Below are 23,189 nucleotides of genomic sequence, written 5' to 3'. Positions count from 1 at the left end.
GATATTTAAAGTTAGCATTTTTTATACGTATTACATAAAAGTGCTAACTTTAACTTTAAATATCTCAGCTTCGGTACGGTTAATTTTTTTCTAACATTACATAGGTGTAGGTATTATTTTTATTAATATACAGTTAAAATTTAAAAATATTCCTAAGAAATATGATTTTCTCAGGTATGGTCGCGGAAAGTACTACCTTAAACTGACAATAATTACATTGCTGTGATAATATTAATTAATAATATATGTATTTTATCAATTTGATGTTATCTTTTTCGGGATTTTATCACATTGTAAAGAATTTGAATCGATATAATTTTAAAAATAAACACGATTAACTTTGGAAATAATAAAAATATGAATTGATTATTATGATATATACTATTATCCGATATAAATATCTAAACAATTAATACAGCATAAAGATTTGTACATTATTGATTTTATAAATGTAATAATTTGACATAATGGAAAATAAAGCATTTTAAAAAAATTATATTTATTAATGAATATGTTGATAAATATTGTCATTATTTCAGGACACACAAGCACTGAACAAGGAAGTCAACAAATAGAAGTGTTGTCGAGCGAATCTGATCATAATGAAGAAAATGAAATAGAAGCAGTTTCGAGCGATCAGAATGAGATGGTGCATAATGAAGGTTAGTATACATATTCCCATTTGTGATCATAATACGGTACACATTTTTAAAGTTAGATCCGATTGGCCATAAAGAATACGACAATGGCTATAAAAATCTTTTATTGCAAACTAAAATAATTTAACATATATTTAATTTTTCTACGTAATTGACGTCGGTGCATTTTGTATTGTATATCGTAGCATTAGCCTTTTTATACAGGTATCAAACAATTCTGCTGTCACTGAATTGAATCACTTCACTTTGAAGGTCGAACAAATGTGTGACCATATCATTTTGAAAACGTTAGCAAGAAAGCTACACTTTTAAAGTGTAAAAATATGTGATAATCATTGTGGGATTATCCAGAGTATGGAAGAATAATCAAAGAAAATCAGTGTCAATTCTATAGAGTTGGATGAATAGATTCGACTGTGAACTTTTTAACCTACACTTTTCTCCCTACAATTAATATCTCGCCTATAAATATAATCATATTTTACATCTTAAAAGTGACTTTCTTGTCAGTGTTTTCAAAATCACATAATCACACATTTGTTCAACTTACAAAATGAAATGATTCAATTTATCGACGGCAGAATTATTTAAGATTATAAAAAAGTTGATGCTACAGTACAAAGTGTATCGAGGTCGACTAGAAACGGTGATTAGAAAAATTAAGTGTATATTAAAGCATTCTTAATTTGTATTAAAAGATTTTCATAATTATACCCAGCGAGAAATGACTCATCGAATTGACGTCGAATCGACATCAATATGATGTAATATCGATGATTTCGATGTCGATTTGATGTCGATTTGACATCGATTGATAGGTCATTTCTCGCTGGGTAATTAACTGTAGCTTTTTTACGATGGACTGGATCTTATTTTAAAAACACGCGCCTGTTATTATCATTAATTAATTTATATTTTATAGATTTTGAAGATATTTTTCGCACACCAGAAGATGATTTTGGAACGATTGGTCTAAGCGATAAAGAAGAGGATCACTTACCTTTTCATCCTGTTAGTACAATAGCATCAAGCCAGCGCAATCGCTCCAATGGTACATGCTGCACATGCTTGAATGCTACTGCCGCGTACATATTTGTTCCATGTGGACATTTGTGTATTTGTAGTGAGTGCCAAAAACGATTGCAAGATCATAAATGTCCACTATGTCGTAAAAAATATTCCTACTGTATTCGCGCCATAACGATATAAATACTGTATAATTTTACATGTAAAATTCAAGCATTTACATGTAAAATTCAAACATTTCCGCGCCGTATATAACGTATATAACGTATTCGCGCCATAACGATATAAATACTGTATAATTTTACATGTAAAATTCAAGCATTTACATGTAAAATTCAAGCATTTTCGCGCCGTATATAACGTATATAACGTATTCGCGCCATAACGATATAAACACTGTATAATTTTACATGTAAAATTCAAGCATTTAAATGTAAAATTTAAGCATTTTCGCGCCGTATATAACGTATATAACGTATTCGCGCCATAACGATATAAACACTGTATAATTTTACATGTAAAATTCAAGCATTTACATGTAAAATTCAAGCATTTTCGCGCCGTATATAACGTATATAACGTATTCGCGCCATAACGATATAAACACTGTATAATTTTACATGTAAAATTCAAGCATTTACATGTAAAATTCAAGCATTTTCGCGCCGTATATAACGTATATAACGTATTCGCGCCATAACGATATAAATACTGTATAATTTTACATGTAAAATTCAAGCATTTACATGTAAAATTCAAGCATTTTAAGATGTAAAATATGATTTGATTTGACACTACTTTTTTTTCTGTGCAATGTGTATGTGTATAATCAAATAAAGAAGATATCGAATTAACAGTTGCATAGATCTCTCTATCTTTCCCTCCCTCCCTCCCTCCCTCTCTCTCTTTCTCTCTCTCTTTCTGTAGATTTAAATCGCTCCTGATGTCAAAGTTGTGATTTTTTCTATTTTATGTGAGTAATACTTGTGTGCAATGTGTATGTGTGCAATAAAGTCATGCGTGCAATCCCAAGGAAAACAGAAAGTCAAAATAATATCAGTTCGACATCATATTGACTTTCTGTTCTCCTTGGGATGTGTATGCGTGCAATACAGTCGTGTGTGCAATGTGTATGTGTGCAATAAAGTCATGTGTGCAATGTGTATGTGCGCAATACGGTCATGTGTGCAATGTGCATATGCGCAATAATATCCTGTGTACAAAGTATTAATATAATTTTCTTATTTTGCGTATTTTTTACGGTCATGTGTGCAATGTGTATGTGCGCAATAATATCCTGTGTGTAAAGTGTTAATATGATTTTCTTATTTTGTGTATGCTTTACGGTCGTGTGTGCAATGTGTATGTGCGCAATAAAGTCATGTGTGCAATGTGTATATGTGCTATATGGTTATGTGTGCAATGTATATGTGCGCAATGTGTATGTGCTCAATAATATCCTGTGTACAAAGTGTTAATATGATTCCTTTATTTTGTGTGTCCCTTACGATCATGTGTGCTATGTATATGTGCGCAATAAAGTCATGTGTGCAATATAATGTCTTGTGTGCAAACGTACGTTTGTATTTTTAATTATTAAATGTGCGCAATAATATTATGTGTGCAATGTGTATGTGCGCAATAATATTATGTGTGCAATGTGTATGTGCGCAATAATGTCATGTGTGCAATCTGTATGTGTGCAATAATGTTTTGTGTGCAAACGTACGTTTGTATTTTTAATTATTAAATGTGCGCAATAATATTATGTGTGCAATGTGTATGTGCGCAATAATGTCATGTGTGCAATCTATATGTGTGCAATAATGTCTTGTGTGCAAACGTACGTTTGTATTTTTTATTTTTAAATGTGTGCAATAATATTATGTGTGCAATGTGTATGTGCGCAATAATGTCATGTATGCAATCTGTATGTGTGCAATAATGTCTTGTGTGCAAACGTACGTTTGTATTTTTAATTTTCAAATGTGCGCAATAATATTATGTGTGCAATGTGTATGTGCGCAATAATGTCATGTGTGCAATCTGTATGTGTGCAATAATGTCTTGTGTGCAAACGTACGTTTGTATTTTTAATTTTTAAATGTGTGCAATGTGTATGTGCGCAATAATATTATGTGTGCAATGTGTATGTGCGCAATAATGTCATGTGTGCAATGTGTATGTGCGCAATAATGTCATGTGTGCAATGTGTATGTGTGCAATAATATCTTGTGTGCAAACGTACGTTTGTATTTTTAATTTTTAAATGTGCGCAATAATGCTTGTAGGCAATCGCTCTGTAGGCAATCGGGAATGTCGGCAATTGAAGCTGTCGGCAAAATGTTGTGGGCAAACGAAGCTGTTGGCAAATGGGAATGTAGGCAGTTGAACCCCTCTCATAATTAACAGTATGAAGAGAAAATATAAGTTAGAAAAAGTTAATATAAAAAGTTATTACAAGTTTATATCTTGTAGGCTGTTACTAATAAATTTATTGGAATAATTAAACTCGTATTTTGAATTTATTATATTTAAATAATCACTTATGTGATTATCATATTCACAAGCGTAATCTTCTATATTTGTTCTATACATTATGTTTAATTTTATCATATTTTTATGGTAATAATCTAAATCGTTACCATGAAAATTATATGTATAATTTAACATTCTATTGCTTGAAAAAGTTATTTTTTTAATATTTTCGTTTTTATAACTATTTCTTTTTATATTTAGTATATGTGATATCTTATAGATATCTTTAAATAAAGAATATTTATTTACAATTATTTCATAATCAATGATGTTAAAATCAGATTTATCTATTAATATACAGTACATTAAAATGTTAAAAAATTTTGATTTATACAATTTGCTATTTTTTTTTATATGACATTTTTTAATTATATTATTCAATAATAAATTTTTTAAATTGTTTGTGACCATAATCACCGTAGACATTAAATATTTTTTCATATTTATCTCTTAAATTGTATTCTACATGATCGATACTTGTATATATAATTTCTTCTTTGTAATATAGATATATCTCTTTTAAAAATCCTTTAAAATAATTGTCTAAATAATTTTCAAAATGCTGATAATGTTTATGAATATTATTATTAAGATGATAATATATACATCTTTTAACATATTTTATATCCTGACATTTTTCGCATCTATAGTATTTGTTGCAATATTTTATAATTTGTTTGTTTTTAATAATATTTAAAATCGAGTAGTCTTTTCTATATAATAATGTATATAGAAACTTTATTATATCCAATGATTTATTTTTTTCATTGTACTTATTTTCTCTAATATAAGGATTTCCACATGAACGCATATATTCTAAATTACGTTCCATATTTTTAATTGGTTAGTGTAAAGATGTATGTCATCAATTATTAATCAAATTATTTATTAATAATGTTAATGTACAAGTGTATTGTCTATTTGATAATAACATGTAGCAATGTTATATTGTTTTAAGATATATTATTTGTTTGATAGTAATAATGTTAGTTACATTAAAATGTGTTATATTTGATAATAATTGTTATAATACTAATACAATTGTATTAATATTAGTACATATTATTTATTTTATAATGAAGATATGTTTTTTATTAATATTAATATAAATTATATTAATACTAATATAATTATATTAGTATCAAGATATGTTGTTAATTTTGAAGTGATATTAATTCAGTTTTTTCATTAATTAAATTTTTTTATTTTAATAAAATTTGTTTTTTTCTTTTTAATAAATGTTAGAAGAAGATAAAACCAGACTTCAAACTACTTTAAATATAATTAAGACGGCGGGAGATAATTTAAACGTAAGATCTAATCTTACTGTAGATGGAAGCATAAGAGCTAAAAATATAATACTCGATGATGATAAAATTTGTTTAAATACTGGATTATATCCAAATATAAAAAAGGAGACTTTATTGGCTTTAATAGATCAATTGATAGATAGCAGCAATAATGAAGGTAATAGCAAAGAAAAATCAGATTTTGATATTCCAATTGAGTTTGAAGATAATATGTGTTCCAAGACTATTGAAATTATAAAAGATATTGATAATTATTTTATTGCAGATATTTTAATTATTGACGATAAGGTAAAGATTTTAAGAAAAATAAATGAGGGATTTAAAGATTTAAAATTTTCATATAATAAAAAAAAAGTACTTAATTATACTTTCAAGCAAAAGTCAAATATGAACACAAACGAACTAAAGATAAATATTAAATAATTTTCTAAATGTTATTCTATTATACCATAATTACGTAACCACTATCGTAACACAGTTTACACATTTTATGCTTATATTTTATATAATCTGATATTTTAAATTTATATTTTTTTGTATTTTTTACGTTATTGCAAATAGTGTTGTAATGTAATACTTCATTATCTTTTGAATACATTGTAATATCTATAAAAGTTGATATTATTAAACTGTGTTCTTTACAATATTCTACAAATAGTTTAAAAATATTGGTTCTAAATTTTCTTGTAACTTTTTCAAGTACAATATTGTCACTAGATAATGTTGTATAAGATTCGTAATCGTTTATTTCATAAATTACAGAATTATTGCTATTAATTCCAAGAAGAGTTCCGTGTTCTAGAAATTGTTGGTATATTCTATTCATGTTTTATTAAAATTATTATAAATTTTCATTAAATTTAATTTCTAATAATAATTTCTAATAATTCTGTACACGAGATTGAAATATCTGCTTTTTGTAAAACAAGATGATGTATAATATGAATCAAAAATTATTGAAACTTTTAGAGATTTAAAGTACTTATCTATAATTTCGTATGATTGAATTATCATTTCAAAACAATATTTTCCTTCTTTATCTTTATTAAACGAATATTTTGTTCCTAAAAAATATAAAGAATTTATAGATTCTAATTTCATCATTTTTTTATTGTAATAATGGTAAATGAATATTTCATTTTTATTTTTTATAAACTTGTCAAATGTTAAAATTCTAGGACCTTTATCTGAAATTTCTACTATATAGTCGTTGTCACTATTATATTTATCTTTCAAAGTTTCTAATTTATCCATTAATTTTTTTATATCTATAATATTATATATGTTATCTAAATATTTGATGTGTTCAGGTACATATATTTCGTCTTTTGGCTTTAGATGGTTAATTTCTTTATATTCTAAATATAATTTTATATTATTGTATAATGTATTAATTTCTTTATGTATATCGTGTCCGAAATATATTGCTCCGTGTTTTATCGGAGAAGAAGTAATAATAAAAGTTTTGCTGTAATGATTGCTTGTTAGTAAAACGGATCCCGGTTCCAAATATTTTTTTATGGTATCGATATTTATTTTTTTATACGTTAATGGTAAAATTTAATTTTAAAAATTATTTATTGGGGTATTATTTCAGAATAATTGGAAGCTGAGTTTTATTTAATATTATATATATTATTTATTTTTTTGCTTTTATTGATTTTTTTTTTTATTTTTTTATAGATTCAAATATTTTAATATAAATTTAATAATATATTATATGAATAATTAAATAATCAAAAATTCTTATTAAATAATTATTTATATAATATATTATTGAATTTATATTAAAAGATTTAAATCTATAAAATAATCAAAAAAAATAAATCAATAAAAGCAAAAAAATAAATAATATATATAATATTAAATAAAACTCTGCTTCCAATTATTCTGGAATAATACCCCAATAAATAATTTTTTAAAATGTCAGAATCAGTTTTACCTCAAAAAAAAAAAAAAAAAAAAAATACAAAAAAAAAGAATTTTTTTATAAAAAAAATACAATTAATTTTCATGAACAAAAAAATCCAATAAAAACTTTCATTAAAATTATAAATAAAAAAATTTTTGATAATTTTTTTTTATTTAAATACATAAATATTAACCCTAAAATTCATATTCCAAAAATATTTATGTGTTTGAATAAAAAGGAATTATCAAAGATATTTTTATTTATAATTTTAATGAAAGTTTTTATTGGATTTTTTTGTTCATTAAAATTAATTGTATTTTACTTTTTTTTTTGAGGTAAAACTGATTCTGACATTTTTTAAAATTATTTATTGGGGTATTATTTCAGAATAATTGGAAGCAGAGTTTTATTTAATATTAAATATATTATTAATTTTTTTGCTTTTATTGATTTTTTTTTTTATTTTTTTTTAAATTTTTTTATAGATTTAAATATTTTAATATAAATTTAATAATATACAATAATATATTATAATATATTATAATATATTATAATATATTATATGAATAATTAAATAATCAAAAATTTTTATTAAATAATTATTTATATAATATATAATTGAATTTATATTAAAAGATTTAAATGTATAAAATAATCAAAAAAAAAAATCAATAAAAGCAAAAAAATAAATAATATATATAATATTAAATAAAACTCTGCTTCTAATTATTCTAGAATATAATACCCCAATAAATAATTTTTTAAAATGTCAAAATCAGTTTTACCTCAAAAAAAAAAAAAAAAAAAAAAAAAAAAAAAAAAAAAAAAAAAAATTTTTTTATAAAAAAAAAAAAATTAATTTTCATGAACAAAAAAATCCAATAAAAACTTTCATTAAAATTATAAATAAAAAAAATTTTTGATAGTTTTTTTTTATTTAAATACATAAATATTAACCCTAAAATTCATATTCTAAAAATATTTATGTGTTTGAATAAAAAGGAATTATCAAAGATATTTTTATTTATAATTTTAATGAAAGTTTTTATTGGATTTTTTTGTTCATTAAAATTAATTGTATTTTACTTTTTTTTTTTGAGCTAAAACTGATTCTGACATTTTTAAAAATTATTTATTGGGGTATTATTTCAGAATAATTGGAAGCTGAGTTTTATTTAATATTATATATATTATTTATTTTTTTGCTTTTATTGATTTTTTTTTTTTATTTTTTTATAGATTTAAATATTTTAATATAAATTTAATAATATATTATATGAATAATTAAATAATCAAAAATTTTTATTAAATAATTATTTATATAATACTAGAACAACACAGGCGCGCGCTTCGCGCGCGCTATTTAGCTTCGCATATCCACTCTTGTTTACATTATTTCAAGCTGTCAAATTGTACAGACGTATTCCCTGTTCAAAAAACGCATTTTTTTAAAAAGAGTGAAAAAAGAGAAAAAAAGTGAAAAAAGGAGAAGAAAAGGATAAAAGAAAAAAGTAAAAAAAAGGTAAGTAATAATTTTAAAAATTCTCATATCTATAGCGCGCACCACTTCCAGTACATGCTTTCCTCTCCGTGCACGCTGTTCTTTATGCTTCTTATTAATCCGAGTGTTTTTTTATGAGTACTTTTATGAATACTTTTTTACATTATTTAAAAATTTTAAAGAAATGAATTTTAACAAATATCATCTAGCAATTGCAAATATCTCTCAAAGTCGATCTTTCAAATGGAGATTATTGTTTGTATGAAATTAAATCATCAATGTATTATTTGAGAGATCAACTTTGAGAGATATTTGCAATTGCTCGACGATATTTCTTAAAATTCATTTCTTTAAAATTTCAAGTACTTAATTACATTATTTAAAAATTAATAAATAAAGAAATTAATAAATATATCCAGCGAACTCCAGAGCAATAATTAATACATTTAGCGTCATATATGTCCATTTATACATATAAAAAAAAGTAAAACTTTAGTTTGCTTCGAGGAACTAAATAACCGATGGTTCCAATGTCATCAAAATCGACGTATAATATTTGCAATTGCTCGATGATATTTGTTAATTACATAATTAACTATAACATACATCTTTAAATACAGCTTTCAGTTTAATATATATTTTTATTTCACATATATATTTTTTTATATACATAATTTTTAACGTGTCTATTACATCGTTGATTACCAAGAAAAACTTTTAATTCTTGTCAAGAACGAACTCTTGAGAAAGCAACATATAATTGCCCATGATTAAAAACATCTTTGCGAAAATCTATTCCTACTCTATCAAACGTTTGCCCTTGTGATTTATTAATTGTCATAGCAAATGCTAATTTTACTGGAAACTGTCTTCTTGAAAAGGTAAAAGGATATACATTTTCGCAATATAATGTTATACGATTTAAAAAAACGATATCTCCTGTCTTATCACCCGTTAAGATTTTACATTTCAATAAATGATCTGTAAGTTCTATAATCATTAATCTAGTACCATTACAAAGACCTTCATTGATACTAAGATTTCTAATCAACATAATAATGCAATTTGGCTTTAAACGTAATTCATAAGAAGGAAGACATGATGGAGATAAACTGTTTAAATATTCTGGTAACAAAGCTTCACCAATATCGCCATTATCATCACAATTCATAGTACTATCAACACTTGTATAAATTTGTTCATTAGTTATATCTAATAATTCAACAACTTTTTTATTAATTTCATCTACGTCAGTATTTCTTGCAGAAAGTATAGCACATTTAGCCATTTTGGTAAATTCCTTTTTCCGTATTAAATCGCCATATATATCTTCTACAATATCAGCATTAATAGGTGCTATACAACATTTAGGAATTTGTATGTTATCATTAGAATCATTCAATATGCCATCTCCCATATCTAAAAGAAATTTTGCAAATTCAATTTCTTCTGGAAGAACTCTCATATTTTGTGTTAAAGAATAATTTACAAAATGTTTCCAAATAGCACTAAATTTAATAGAAAGATTCACAATTTCATTTCGAGTACCATGTACTTTTATAGGCAGAAGTTGTCTAAAATCACCACCTAATAAAACAATTTTTCCACCGAAAGGTAAATTATTGTTCATAATATCACGCAATGTTCGATCCATAATTTCTAAAGCATATCGTGGTGACATTGGTGCTTCATCCCAGATAAAAATATCTGTATTTTTCAAATATTGAGCTTCCTTTGATTGGATTTTAATAGCAGATGTTAAATCAGCAAATAATGGAACCGGCAATCCAAATGTCTTATGAACTGTTTTTCCAGCAGGTAATAATGTCGCTGCAATACCCGTAAAAGCCATTGCACACACGTGTTTCTTTCTAATTTTTGCTAAATGATAAATAGTTGTATATATAAATGTTTTACCTGATCCACCTGGACCATCAATATAAAAACAATAATTATTATTATAAATATTGTTATCTAATTTATTCACTACAAGATCAACTATTTCTTTTTTTTTATCATTTAATTGTTTATATTGTTTGGTACCTATTTCCATAGCTTGTTCAAATATCACATAATCATTCTCTTCGTTTAACAACTCAGTTTCTAATAATTGCTCCATTTGTGGAAAATCAGCAAGACTTTTGCCTTCAGTACAAAGCATATTATTGATTTGTATATATGCTTTCTTCTGTCCTTGTAACATACCAAAATGTCGAACATAATCCTCCGACAAAGCTGTTTTAAAGTTATCCCATAATTCTTCAGGATGTAATGGCTGACAATGTAATAATATTCGTACAAATAATTTACGAAGTTGTCGTGGCATCATCCATCCAACAGCTTCATTCATAGCTCGATTCCATTCATCATCATCTTCGATTAAACCTAAAGCCAAACATGCTGCCGTAAATGATTGACATAATTCTCCATTTACAGTTCTTAAATTATTAAAACTTGTAGCCCCCTTTATTGTAAGTAATAATAATCGTAAATGAAATAATTCTGTTTGAGATGGACTAACAGAATACATTCGTCCTATGCAATTATAGTAACTTTTGCGTTTAACCCAGTGTGACACATTTCTATCATTAATTTTCTCTTTTTTAAATGTATAATAGCGTGGAATTTCAATATATAAATATTGTCTTGCTTCTTCATCACGCAAATTTAATGAAAAATAATCGATTAACATAGTAACCTGGCTTAATGCAGAAGTTATTGTGTCTTCATTAGATTCATTTTCAATTATAATATTTTGTTCGTTAGGAAGATGGACTGGTAAACGCATTATAGTATGGCTTTTATCTTGTAACTTCTTACCAAGGATACGCCAACAGGTTTCTACAGGTCCAACATAACGAGTTTTGATATAATTGTGTATCTCATCATGATCAATAATTACATTTTCTGTTATTGGTTCAATGGTTATAGCAGCAACATCGTGCCTTTTATAAATATATTTATATAGATATTTAACTGATTTGATACTTGAAACTACTTCGACATTAATATGACAATTAAATATAATCGATAAAGTAGGACAATATGGAACAACATAACGATTATCAACTATATAACCACCAGGACGTTTAAAATTTTTACCATTATTTTGTCGACAATAATAGGGATAAGCATCTTCATCCATTTTAGTCTCTTCAAAATAAGATTTCGGATAATGTTTCGAACATTTACCATCTACCAAACACCAATCACCACAAGGTCCATGAATCATATGCTTCATAACTATATCATGTAAAATACGATTGTCAGATGGATCAGGAATTTCAGCAGAAATATATTTGTCAACAATCTGTGGAGTTGTTATTTTAAAATTATATTTTAAAGTAATCAACATATGAACATGAGGCAAACCACGTTTTTGAAATTCAATAACATACACAAACGCTGCTACTTCACCAAAAAATTTTTGCTTAACAATCAAGTCAATTAAATAATTTTTTTTAATGTTAAAAACGCGAGCACAAATGTCAGGTCTATCAGAAGCTTGCTGACCAGGCAAAAGATTTTCTTCAATTTCACGCCATTTTGGATTACAAGTCATTGTAATGAAAAGATCTGGTTTTCCAAATTTACTAACAATTGCCATTGCATCTTGATAATTTTGCATCATATTACGTGGTGATCCAATAAATGTGGAAGGAAGTATTACCATTTTGCCAATACGTCCATTTAAATTATTTGCCATAGTTTGTATATAATCTCTTAAACCTTGATATGTTTCAGAACGTAGTTCTTTTTGATGAGTTTTGCAATAATCAATTCTATCCTTTTCCATTTTTACATAATTATCCACAAGCCATTGTTGAAATAAGCGACGACCTAATATAAAAACATTAAATTCATCACGAATAGCCATACGATATTTAATATATTGTCCTCTTGTTATTCGTTTATTGCTATTTAATTTTGTTAAATCACGATGCCAACCTTGAGTGCCATATGGATAAAATAATGGATATATCCATGGTTCAACATTTGGATCCATAGTACTTACTTTTTGCAAAATTTTAGTATTTTTATTACGTATTGTAACATATGATTCTGGAATTTCTCCATCAGCAGTAGTACGAAAAACAGCTGCAACTTCATTAGTTCTTTGAGCATTATATCGACGTCGATCCATACCTGATCTTAAAGTAAATGATAATTGTAATCCTGGTAACAAATCACCAGATTCCATTTCCAAACGTCGTTGATTTTCTAATTCTTCACCCATCATTTGATAAGATTGAGCAAATACATTAGATCTCCGCATTATATGTTCAAGGTTTTGAACAATTTCAAAATCTAAACACGAATTTTGATTAAGACGATGATCGATCGCTTCATTTAAATCCACAATAAAAAGTTGACCGTAAGAAGGACTTTCATTTTGCGCAGCATATAACGCTGTATTAATTTGATAATAAATCTGTCCTTGTATTTTAAAACAGTACGGACCAGGTCGTCTATTTTGAAAATTAATTAAATTGGCATTAAATGATGCAAATGAAAATGAACTATTATAACTGCGAATATGTTGAAAAAAATCATTAGATTTTACATGACTACCATCAAATAAATTATGAAAAAATTGAGGAATTCAGGCAATGGTTGCAAATATACTGCGCCATGATTGCAACAATCGTGAAATGAATTGCCTTTATTAGATATTTTTTCGGCTGCAAAATATTTTGCATTGCAATGAACACAAGACACATCCATAGAACCAATATAGTATTCATTTATGTCGTCAATTAATATTGTACTATTAATATTTAAACAAGGTTGTTGTTTTTTCTGTGATCGATAATGAGATAGATATTCTGCATAACTTTGCTGATTTAATGATATAGTATTTCCAGGATTTCCTTCAATTATTTCTTCATTTATTTCTATTATGCGATTAGTATGTATGTTACCAGTGCAACTAATTTGTTTGTTTATTAGTGTAATATCTAAAGAATGTTCTTTGTTCAGTTCTGTTATATGATTATCATGTATTGTACCAGTAACATTTATAGCATATTTTCTATAATCAACTGTTTTTAATTTATTTTTTATTTCTTTAGCAACAGAATAACGACGATGTTGATTTTCTGCAATTCTTTCACGACATTGTCGTTGAAATTCAAGTTCTTCGTTTAAAGTACGCTCTTTCTTACGCTTCGGCATTTGACAAAAATATAAGTATACACTATATTAATTTTATATTATATTTATATTATTTATATTATATTATATATATTTATATAATTACATTAATTATAAAATTCTATTTATTAAATTTAAACAAATATGTTATCAAAATTTAGTTTGTTTTATTCTTTTAATTGTTAGTATACAATAAAAATTATATATAAAGAATTTTTTTAATGCATGCAAATATGTAGGAAAATGATAAATATCAACATTATTATCATTATAGTTATCATCATTGTTATCATCATCATTATTATCATCATTATTATCATTATCATTATTATTGTCATCATCATCATCATCATCATCATCATCATCATCATCATAATTATCATCATAATCATTATGATAATCATCTTTATAATCAATTATTATTTATTAAGATTAACATTATATTTATTATCAATTACACATAAAATAAATTACAACACAATAATTAATAATATAAATATAACTATAATAAAATATTAACTAAGTGTTTAAAATTACTATTTATATACAACGTAATTATATATTACAACACAATATAATTAAACATTTTAATATGATAATAATAATTATATTCAACTAATTAATAATATTATAATATGAATAGATATTCTTCTCTTCTCCTTTTTTCTTGTTTTCCCTTTTTCTTTTTCTGTCTTTCTATTGTTTATATTTATTAATTTTTTCTAGAACTTTACTCAAAGTACCTGAAACAAAAGAAATAATAAATATTAATATATTTATATTTATTTTAAAAATATAAAAAATTATTATACACTACTTAAAAAAAGTAATATAAGACTAATATAAGTACTATATGACTTTGAAAGATATTTGCAATTGCTGGATGATATTTGTTAAAATTTATTTCTTCAAAATTTTTAAATTCTGTTAACCCTTTCGTTAACCCTTTCTACCCTCATAATACTGAATACATTTGTAATACTTAAACATTCTTAATTTAAACAAGAGACAATGAATAAAAAAAAATATTTTCGTATTTAGTGCATTACAACTGGTAAATTCATATGGCAACATATAACACAGCAAATATCTTTTCTAGGATTGACTATTTCCAGCATCGATTAAACTTTAATCGACGGTTAAAACAAAATTGTCAACAAAATTGCCAACATGAATAAAATGTTGTTATTAAAGAAGAAAAAAGTTTGAAATTTTTTCTCTTTCGGTGATAATATTTCATTTTTCACGTTAACAATTTTGTCGACAAGTTTTAACCGTCAGTTAAAGTCAATCGACGTTGAAAACAGTCTCTTTCTCACTGTAGATATAGCAATAAATAAAAATTATTTTTGCTTGATATCGATTTGCATTTTCACGTTCTGGTCACGAAGATATCGTTTCGAATTTTATGGAAATATATAACAACTGAGATTATTATTATTACTAGTGGAAAATAAAATAAAAAAGATTTAAAGAGATCCAAAGACACTCTTGTGTATCTAGTGATAAACGGATTCTCCAAACGATCATTTAATAGTTTCCTCGGATAAACTGACCCCCCCGAGTTGTTTGCATAGCAGTGTCGAATGAAGCTCGTGTTGTGTTTACCGTATGCGGAACCAGTTGCACAGACGCCGCCGGTGCTACGGCGCCTTCCAGAGATTAGTATTAAGCTGTACCTTATCATACTTTAAGCTCGCACTATTATTTTGCGCCGCAATACACCATTGGAAACACGTTCTAGCGGGCCGACCAGGATTAGTAATAAGTTACGGCCGGAAGGAAGTTTCAGATGATGCGACATTGTGGTGCTTGTCGTTGCTGCCGTCACGGACGCAGTATTGCGCTCGCAAACGCTTTTGTGTCACGCCGGAAACGCCACAACGCGCCCTGAGCCACGTTTCCACGTGCGGATTCGAAAATAACAAGATTCCCAAGATCTGTAGTGTCGGTTGGGCAACAAACGAGCGTTTGTCACTTACGTATTCTTGCATAGCCATTGATTTCTCTAAGCGTTCCGTTTTCTACGCGTACGTAAATCGTAACAGAATTTTTCAGCGCCATCGCCGTTCTCTGATCGACGCCGTTTTTAGTTATTATCGCCAGCAACTTTCCATCTTTATGTATGATTCACCTCACCATCTGCGTTCTCGCGTTCTGGTCACGAAGGCATTGCTTCGAGTTTTGTGGAGAATCGGCGAACCGGCTCACAATTCTCTCCAACCCCTCGCATTCGTCCACTCCTTCGCGCCCGTTGAACGAACGCTCCAACAAATTTCCTGCTACGATCGTTCGTTTCGGTACCAAGCGTCTCTACGTCTTCCCGCCGACCGCACATGCGACGTCACGTAAAAATAACCTTCGATTTGCTGCAATGATGATTCGCTCTCTTCGTCACACATAGATTGTGTCTGACGAAGAGAGCGAATATAAGTTCGTGCTTAAGACGATCTTGAATATAAGAACGGACTATGGGCGGTATTCATAGTCCGTTCTTATATTCAAGATCGTCTTAAGCACGAACTTATATTCGCTCTCTTCGTCAGACACAATCTATGTGTGACGAAGAGAGCGAATATAAGTCCGTGCTTAAGACAATCTTAAATATAAGAACGGACTATGAATACCGGCCAATGAATACCGGCCTTACTTTGAGGTACTCTACGTTGACTGTGTTTGCAGCGCCGTCTATCTTACCACAGGGGAGATCGGTGAACTAAAATGTCCGCCATTTGCAATTTATTCATATACATTGCAATACATTGCAAGTGCACGTGGTTTTGCGTTTGTGCAAAAGTTTTCGTGCAGTTTTTGGGTACAGTGAACAGCAGTGAACAAAAATGCGAGCTTGTTGCGTCTCTGGATGCAAGTCCACTGGAAAAGTGCTATCGCATCAGTTTCCAAAAAAAGCAAGTCGTCGCATGAACTGGTTACAACGTTTAAGATTGACGGAACAAAATGAAGACATTATTAATAAATTACGCGTGTGTCACGAACATTTTAAAGATAGTGACTACAGTTATTCCATAAATAGGAGACGTTTAGTGGACACAGCTATTCCGTCAATTAATATATGTGAGGATCAAATAGAAACATCCCAGCAAGAAACAGAAATATTCCAACAGGAAATAGACATACATCCAGAAGAAAATCATCATCAGGAGCCAGCAACTACACAAGTAGAAAATATAACAGATCATGAAAGATTAATTCAACATGATCAAAGCATTCAATTTATTAGACAGGATATAGAAATGATAAAAGAACAATTACAAACACAAGAGACTGCAAACCAAGAAGTGTTAAAAGAAATAATGAAAGAACGTGAACAAAATACAAGAAAAAGAAGACCTAATCTTTTAAGAATAACAAGAAAACAAAACTCACCCCCTATTGCTAGAAAATTTTATAACAGCACTATAAAATTGCAAAAAGAACCAGACGATTGAAGAAAATAGTTATGGGTTTGAAAAATGATATAAAATTGAAAACAGTTAAATTAAATACAACAAATAATAAAGGCAAAAAGGATAAAACTGCTGTTGTACGACAAAGATTTATGGACATGATAATAAGAAATGACAGAGTTGCACCACAGGTAAAAATTCAATCTGTTTCTTACATATAAAAATCCTTTCATAAACTAATTCCTCAATTATTTGTTTTGAGAGATTGATATAATATATATATTTATACTAGATATTGTACATATTAAAATCCAATAATGAATTAATAAATACATTAATATTCATGAATAATGTACATATTAATATATATATAAAGAATTGTATATATATAAAGAATTAATGAATGGTAAATTGAAATGTAAAAATACAATAAGAAATATTAATTACATATATAATACAATTGATTTATATACACTATCGATTTATATGTAGAATAAATTTTGATTATATAAAGTTTATTACATAAAGTAAATAAAATTTATTATATAAACTTTCAGTAAAAATCGGATAAAATAGATTTACAATTTATAATTTTTGATACTATATTCATTTTTATAATATAATATTTACACTTTTTTATTTATAAATTATGTTCATATTATAATAATATTTTGTATTTATATTAACATATTTTAGGCTAGAAGATACACATTAGAAGACAAAATGTTTTGCATTTCAATTTATAAAAGGTCACCTTCTACATATAAGTTTTTGTCCAAATATTTGTTTTGCCCGTTCTCTTCCATATTAAATAAACAATTACAACAAATTCCTTTTGATACTGGGTGCAATAAAATTATCATACAATATTTAAAATTACTTGCAACTGAAATTGATCCTCAAGATCTAACATGTATACTTATATGGGATGAAATATCTATTCAACCTGCTATGCACTACGACAAAAAAACTGACAAAATCATAGACTTCGAAGATTGGGGTAATAGAAGAACTCGAAAATTTGCCGATCACTGTATTGTTTTTTACATGAGATGTTTAGCATCAGGCAACCACATGCCAATTGGCTATGGATACTGCAGAGCATCAACATATTCAATGCAATTATCAAAATATATAAAAGAATGGTTGACAATATTAATTCAGTGTGGTTTCAAGCCAGTTGCAACAGTTTGCGATCAAGGTGGCACGAATATTGCAGCAATCAATTCTTTAATTAAAGATACACAACTATGTGGCATAAAAGTAAGTAATTCACGTACGTGCTTATCTTTGACAAATAAGTATGTGTACAATTATATTTGCATTTATATATATATATATATATATATATATATATATATATATATATATACATTTCATATACATAATTTTTGATATTGATTGATTGTAATATTGTAATTATTATTTTCTAGAAAATCAGGCAATAAGAAAATCGCACAATGACAGACAAACAACAAGTAATATTTTTTCGATAAAAGGGCAGAATATTATACCATTGTTTGATTATGTGCATTTACAAAAAGGAATTCGTAATATATAATTTTATGTTTAAAGATATATCATTTATTGATAAAAACGAAATAAACAATAATAATAACAATAATTGCCTGAGTGCACAGACAAAGTATGCCTCATGGGAGGCAATACAAGCTGCATACGAAATAGATAAATTTTCTCCACGGAGGCAACCTAAAAGGCTGTTGGAAAAATTAGTAGATAAACACATCTATCCAGCTCTAATTCCTAAAATGAAAGTAAAATATGCGGTACAAGTTTTAAGTCACACGATTGCAACTGTTCTTGAATTTTGTGGACTTTTAAAACAAGGTAAGCAAAATAATAAATAATAATATATAATAATAATAAATAAAAATAATATAAATAAATAAAAGTTATAAATGATAATAAATAAAAATAAATAATAATTTATATTAAGTTTCAAAAAAATTTTATGTTTTTAAACAGGATAATAAATAACATTATTTGATAAAAGATTATAACTATTTTTTTGAAATGAAAAACTTTATATGAAAATATTAATTATATTGTAGATGTGTTTGAGACAACTAAAGGCGCTATTAAATTGCCTGAGTGTACTCTTGCAACAGCAGATGTTATTTTCTTTTTTGATAATTTATTTGACTCATTTAATGGAAGGAAAGGGCAAGGTCTGAGTAGTATAATAAGCAAACAAAGTAACCACGTGGTGTTTTGGCAAAAGGCTATACGCATGCTTTGCAAGATGGAATTTGTGGACAAAAAAACTCATAAACCTATCAGAAAAAATGCACCAAAATGTATTAAAAATTGGATTTGGACCATCAAAGGTGCATTACTTTTATGGAAAGAACTTCAAAAATGTAATTTTTCTACTTTTAATTTAAGATTATTAAATCAAGATTTATTGGAAAATTTTTTTGGTCAAGTCAGATATATTGGACATTGCAACAATAATCCGTCGCCATATCAGTTTTCTACTGCTTTTAAGAGTCTTTTAATTGCCAACATCACATTAAAACATTCTCCGTCAGCAAATTGTAAAGAAATTCACAACAGTAAATCCATGTCATTAATAAATATGTTTCGCGCAAGCGAAATAATATCAAATAAAAATAATTCTGAAAAAGTGGAATGTACAGAAGGTATTATACTTAATGAAAAGAAACAAAACATTTTTATTGACACACAAAAAATTATAAATAAAGTACAGAAGAAAATTCAATGTGCGAAGTGTACAGAAGAATTAAACAGTAACGATTTTTTACAAAAATTACAAAGTAATATTACTTCTATCGAAGAACGGATGCCAGACTTGTGCTACGAAATAAAAATCAAAGAAAAATTAATGAATATTTTAAAGAAAGACTTGGTTGCAACGCATTGTACTCTCGTTTTGAACACCATTTTAGATATGACGACACAAACATATTTAATACAATGGTGTAACTTCATAAATAAAATATTAAATGGAACCATTGAGGAAGTGGAAAAAAATTTTATTATTCATCAAGCAGAAAGATGTGCCATGCAATATCAGAAGAAGAAAAAAAGTAAGAATAATTAGCATAATTGTACACTTTTCATTGCAATTTTTTTTACATTTTATTTTAAATTATTAAAATTAATGTATTACATTTTTGTTGCAGAAGTTGTAGCGGAAATTGATTTACCTTTATGATATTTGTTTTCTTTTCTTGTATTAAGAAACATTGAATGGGTATGCACTGTAACATGGAATTGATTTCACTTTATTAAAAAACATTGAATGTTTTTTCTTGTATTAAGAATTTGGTACAAACGTACTTCAAACTCCAAAATATAGTATGTTTAAGTTGTAAGTATCTGTTTATCAATATTTGACATAAATTTTTGTTACACAGTCTGTCATCAAAATTAATTCAGAACAATTTGTTGAGTGTAATAATTTTTCAATATTGATGTTACAGCGATTATCAAGGATTCCAAGATTCAAAATCCAGAATTTGATTTGACAGAAATATCTGTAATATCTGAAATATCTGTATTTATTAATATTGTACGTAATTTTTCTTATATATATTACTAATAAAAATAATAATAAAACTTAAACAATATTATTATTCATTTATTTTTCCTAAAATTTAAATATAAGTGTAAAAAAATTGTGAAAAACTAATTTAATATATATATATATATATGTAAAGAAAAAGTATTTTCTTCAATTTAAACGAGCCGCGCTCCTCGGACTCGGCGCACTATGCAAACTGACCCCGCTAGATGGAACGAGCAATACGAGAAATGCATCGACTGATTATCGACAGACAGGGAAACAGAGACGAGAGGAAAAAATAGACAAAGAGAAACGAGCACACGTATGCAAGGAAGAATTAGGAGAGAAAGATAAAGTAGTTAAAAGATATTGTGAAAGACTAGAGACCAAGTTAGTGTAAATAAAAGGATAATAATAGGCTTTAATTGTCGTTTCTTTGTTTACAGGTAAGAGTGTGAACATTGTAAATAGTTGTGAATAGTGAATAAATTTTAAACTTTGTTTACAGAGAAACATATTGTGTCGATTATTATCCGTGAACGACCTAAGAGAGGATAATTGTCTTATAAAACGACAATTTCAGTCAATATGGAAAAACTACAATTTGAGTTTACAGTAGTAGCATCAAACAAGGATGACAAAACAAATATAATTAGTATAACCTCAATTAATACAGAGGAAGGGAAAAGGTATGTCCTACCTGCAGAGTTTAGACATATAGGTTATCACAAGGAATTAACAAAAACAGAAAATTATAGTAAATTAAAAAACACTCTGAAAACAAGACACCAAAAAAGAAAAGTGTGGATAAAAATGACAAAAAAGTTAAAAAATATTTACATAGATGAAGACCAGAATTTGCAATTTGAGAACCAATATCTAAAAGAAATAGACGAGGAAAAATCAGAAGATAAAACACAAAATGACAACTTAACAAAAATATTGGAAAAACTTGTGGAGTCATCAAAAAGAAAGGAAGAAGGGAAGAATTTAAAACAAATTTCGGAAAAGTTTATGATTGAAAAATTTACCAGCAAACATTCAAACGCGAAACAATGGATAGAAACATTCGAGAAAGAGTGTACAAGATTCGACATTATAGAAGATGAAACAAAGATAGAAATACTAAGATTGTTTTTAGACAGATCCTGTTCAGACTGGTTGTGCAACATTAACAAAGTTAACTGTTGAGGCCAGATGGGATGAATGGAAAGATAGATTTTTAGAGACCTTTGCGGATAAAGGATGGAGCACTGTGAAATATGCTTTATCATTTAGATATAAAGAAGGATCACTTACGGATTATGCAATAAAGAAAGAAAGACTTTTGTTAGACATGAATAAAGATATAGATTCAAAAACACTGACAACCCTAATAGCAATTGGATTGCCAGAATTTATTATAAACAAAATAGACAGAGAACAATGCCAAGATTCAACCGCTTTATTTAACGAAGTCAGGAAATATGAAAATCTAATATATAAAAAAGCTTATCTACACAAAAATGAGTTTGGATATAAAAAGAAAGGTGAAGAAAAAAAACCGTGCAGAACATGCGAAAGTTTGAATAAAGGCATTAGATATCACCCTGCAGAAAAATGTTGGTTCAAAACAAAAGACGAAGGAAAATATAGCAACACAACAAATTTAGTAGGTAACAACTCAGTTATTGATGTAAAGTTAAACACCGAGAAAAAAAACGAATAAACACACCATTAATCAGGGTCAAGCTATTAATAGAAGATAAGCTAGAAATTCAAGGAACATATGATCCAGGATCTCAGGTATCACTTATAAATTCAAGACTGATTAAAATAAAAGAAAAAAAAAACGATGTAAATAAAATATACTTGAAAACGGTTAATGGTGTGGGAACAACAAAAGGATTAATTACAATTAAGATAAAAATATTTGATACTGAAAAAAAAATGGACGTGTACATAGTTGAAGAAGAAAACTTTCAGGACTTCATCATTGGGCTAGATATGATAAAAAACTTTAAATTAATACAGAACGAAGATTTACAAATTTCACAGAAGAAAGAACCAGATTTAAAAATAAAAACAGATAATTACAATAAAAATAAACAATACTTCGTAAATTTTAACGAACACATCAAAGAAGATGAATT

At 27.0% G+C, this 23,189-nt stretch overlaps 3 protein-coding genes and 1 long non-coding RNA gene across 4 annotated transcripts; 2 read left to right on the top strand and 2 right to left on the bottom strand.

Annotated features, from left to right (window-relative positions):
• Positions 1–7,427: 7,427 nt before the first annotated feature.
• Positions 7,428–9,413, bottom strand: LOC137000879 (uncharacterized). Its single transcript, XR_010891052.1, has 2 exons — positions 8,231–9,413; positions 7,428–7,475 (listed from the first exon to the last, which is right to left on the bottom strand). It is a non-coding gene; the product is annotated as an uncharacterized lncRNA (long non-coding RNA).
• Positions 9,414–10,344: 931 nt separating this feature from the next.
• Positions 10,345–13,183, bottom strand: LOC137000732 (uncharacterized). The gene is made up of 6 exons (XM_067358082.1): positions 12,895–13,183; positions 12,617–12,786; positions 11,767–12,256; positions 10,990–11,331; positions 10,502–10,827; positions 10,345–10,365 (listed from the first exon to the last, which is right to left on the bottom strand). The coding sequence occupies exons 1-6, from the start codon at positions 13,181–13,183 to the stop codon at positions 10,345–10,347; spliced, it is 1,638 nt and encodes a 545-aa protein (XP_067214183.1).
• A 3,757-nt stretch (positions 13,184–16,940) lies between these two features.
• On the top strand, positions 16,941–17,549 carry LOC137000731 (uncharacterized). The gene has a single exon (XM_067358081.1). It carries the CDS (start codon positions 16,941–16,943, stop codon positions 17,547–17,549), a length of 609 nt encoding a protein of 202 aa, XP_067214182.1.
• Positions 17,550–17,560: 11 nt separating this feature from the next.
• On the top strand, positions 17,561–22,038 carry LOC137000730 (uncharacterized). The gene is made up of 4 exons (XM_067358080.1): positions 17,561–17,698; positions 18,204–18,770; positions 18,941–21,503; positions 21,566–22,038. The coding sequence occupies exons 1-3, from the start codon at positions 17,561–17,563 to the stop codon at positions 18,953–18,955; spliced, it is 720 nt and encodes a 239-aa protein (XP_067214181.1). The 3' UTR covers positions 18,956–21,503; positions 21,566–22,038.
• Positions 22,039–23,189: the final 1,151 nt, after the last annotated feature.

The sequence above is a fragment of the Linepithema humile genome, chromosome 6, assembly GCF_040581485.1.
Source record: "Linepithema humile isolate Giens D197 chromosome 6, Lhum_UNIL_v1.0, whole genome shotgun sequence".
NCBI lineage: Eukaryota > Metazoa > Arthropoda > Insecta > Hymenoptera > Formicidae > Linepithema > Linepithema humile.
The sequence above is the reverse complement of the archived record's forward strand: the minus strand, read 5'-3'. Positions and strand labels throughout refer to the sequence as shown.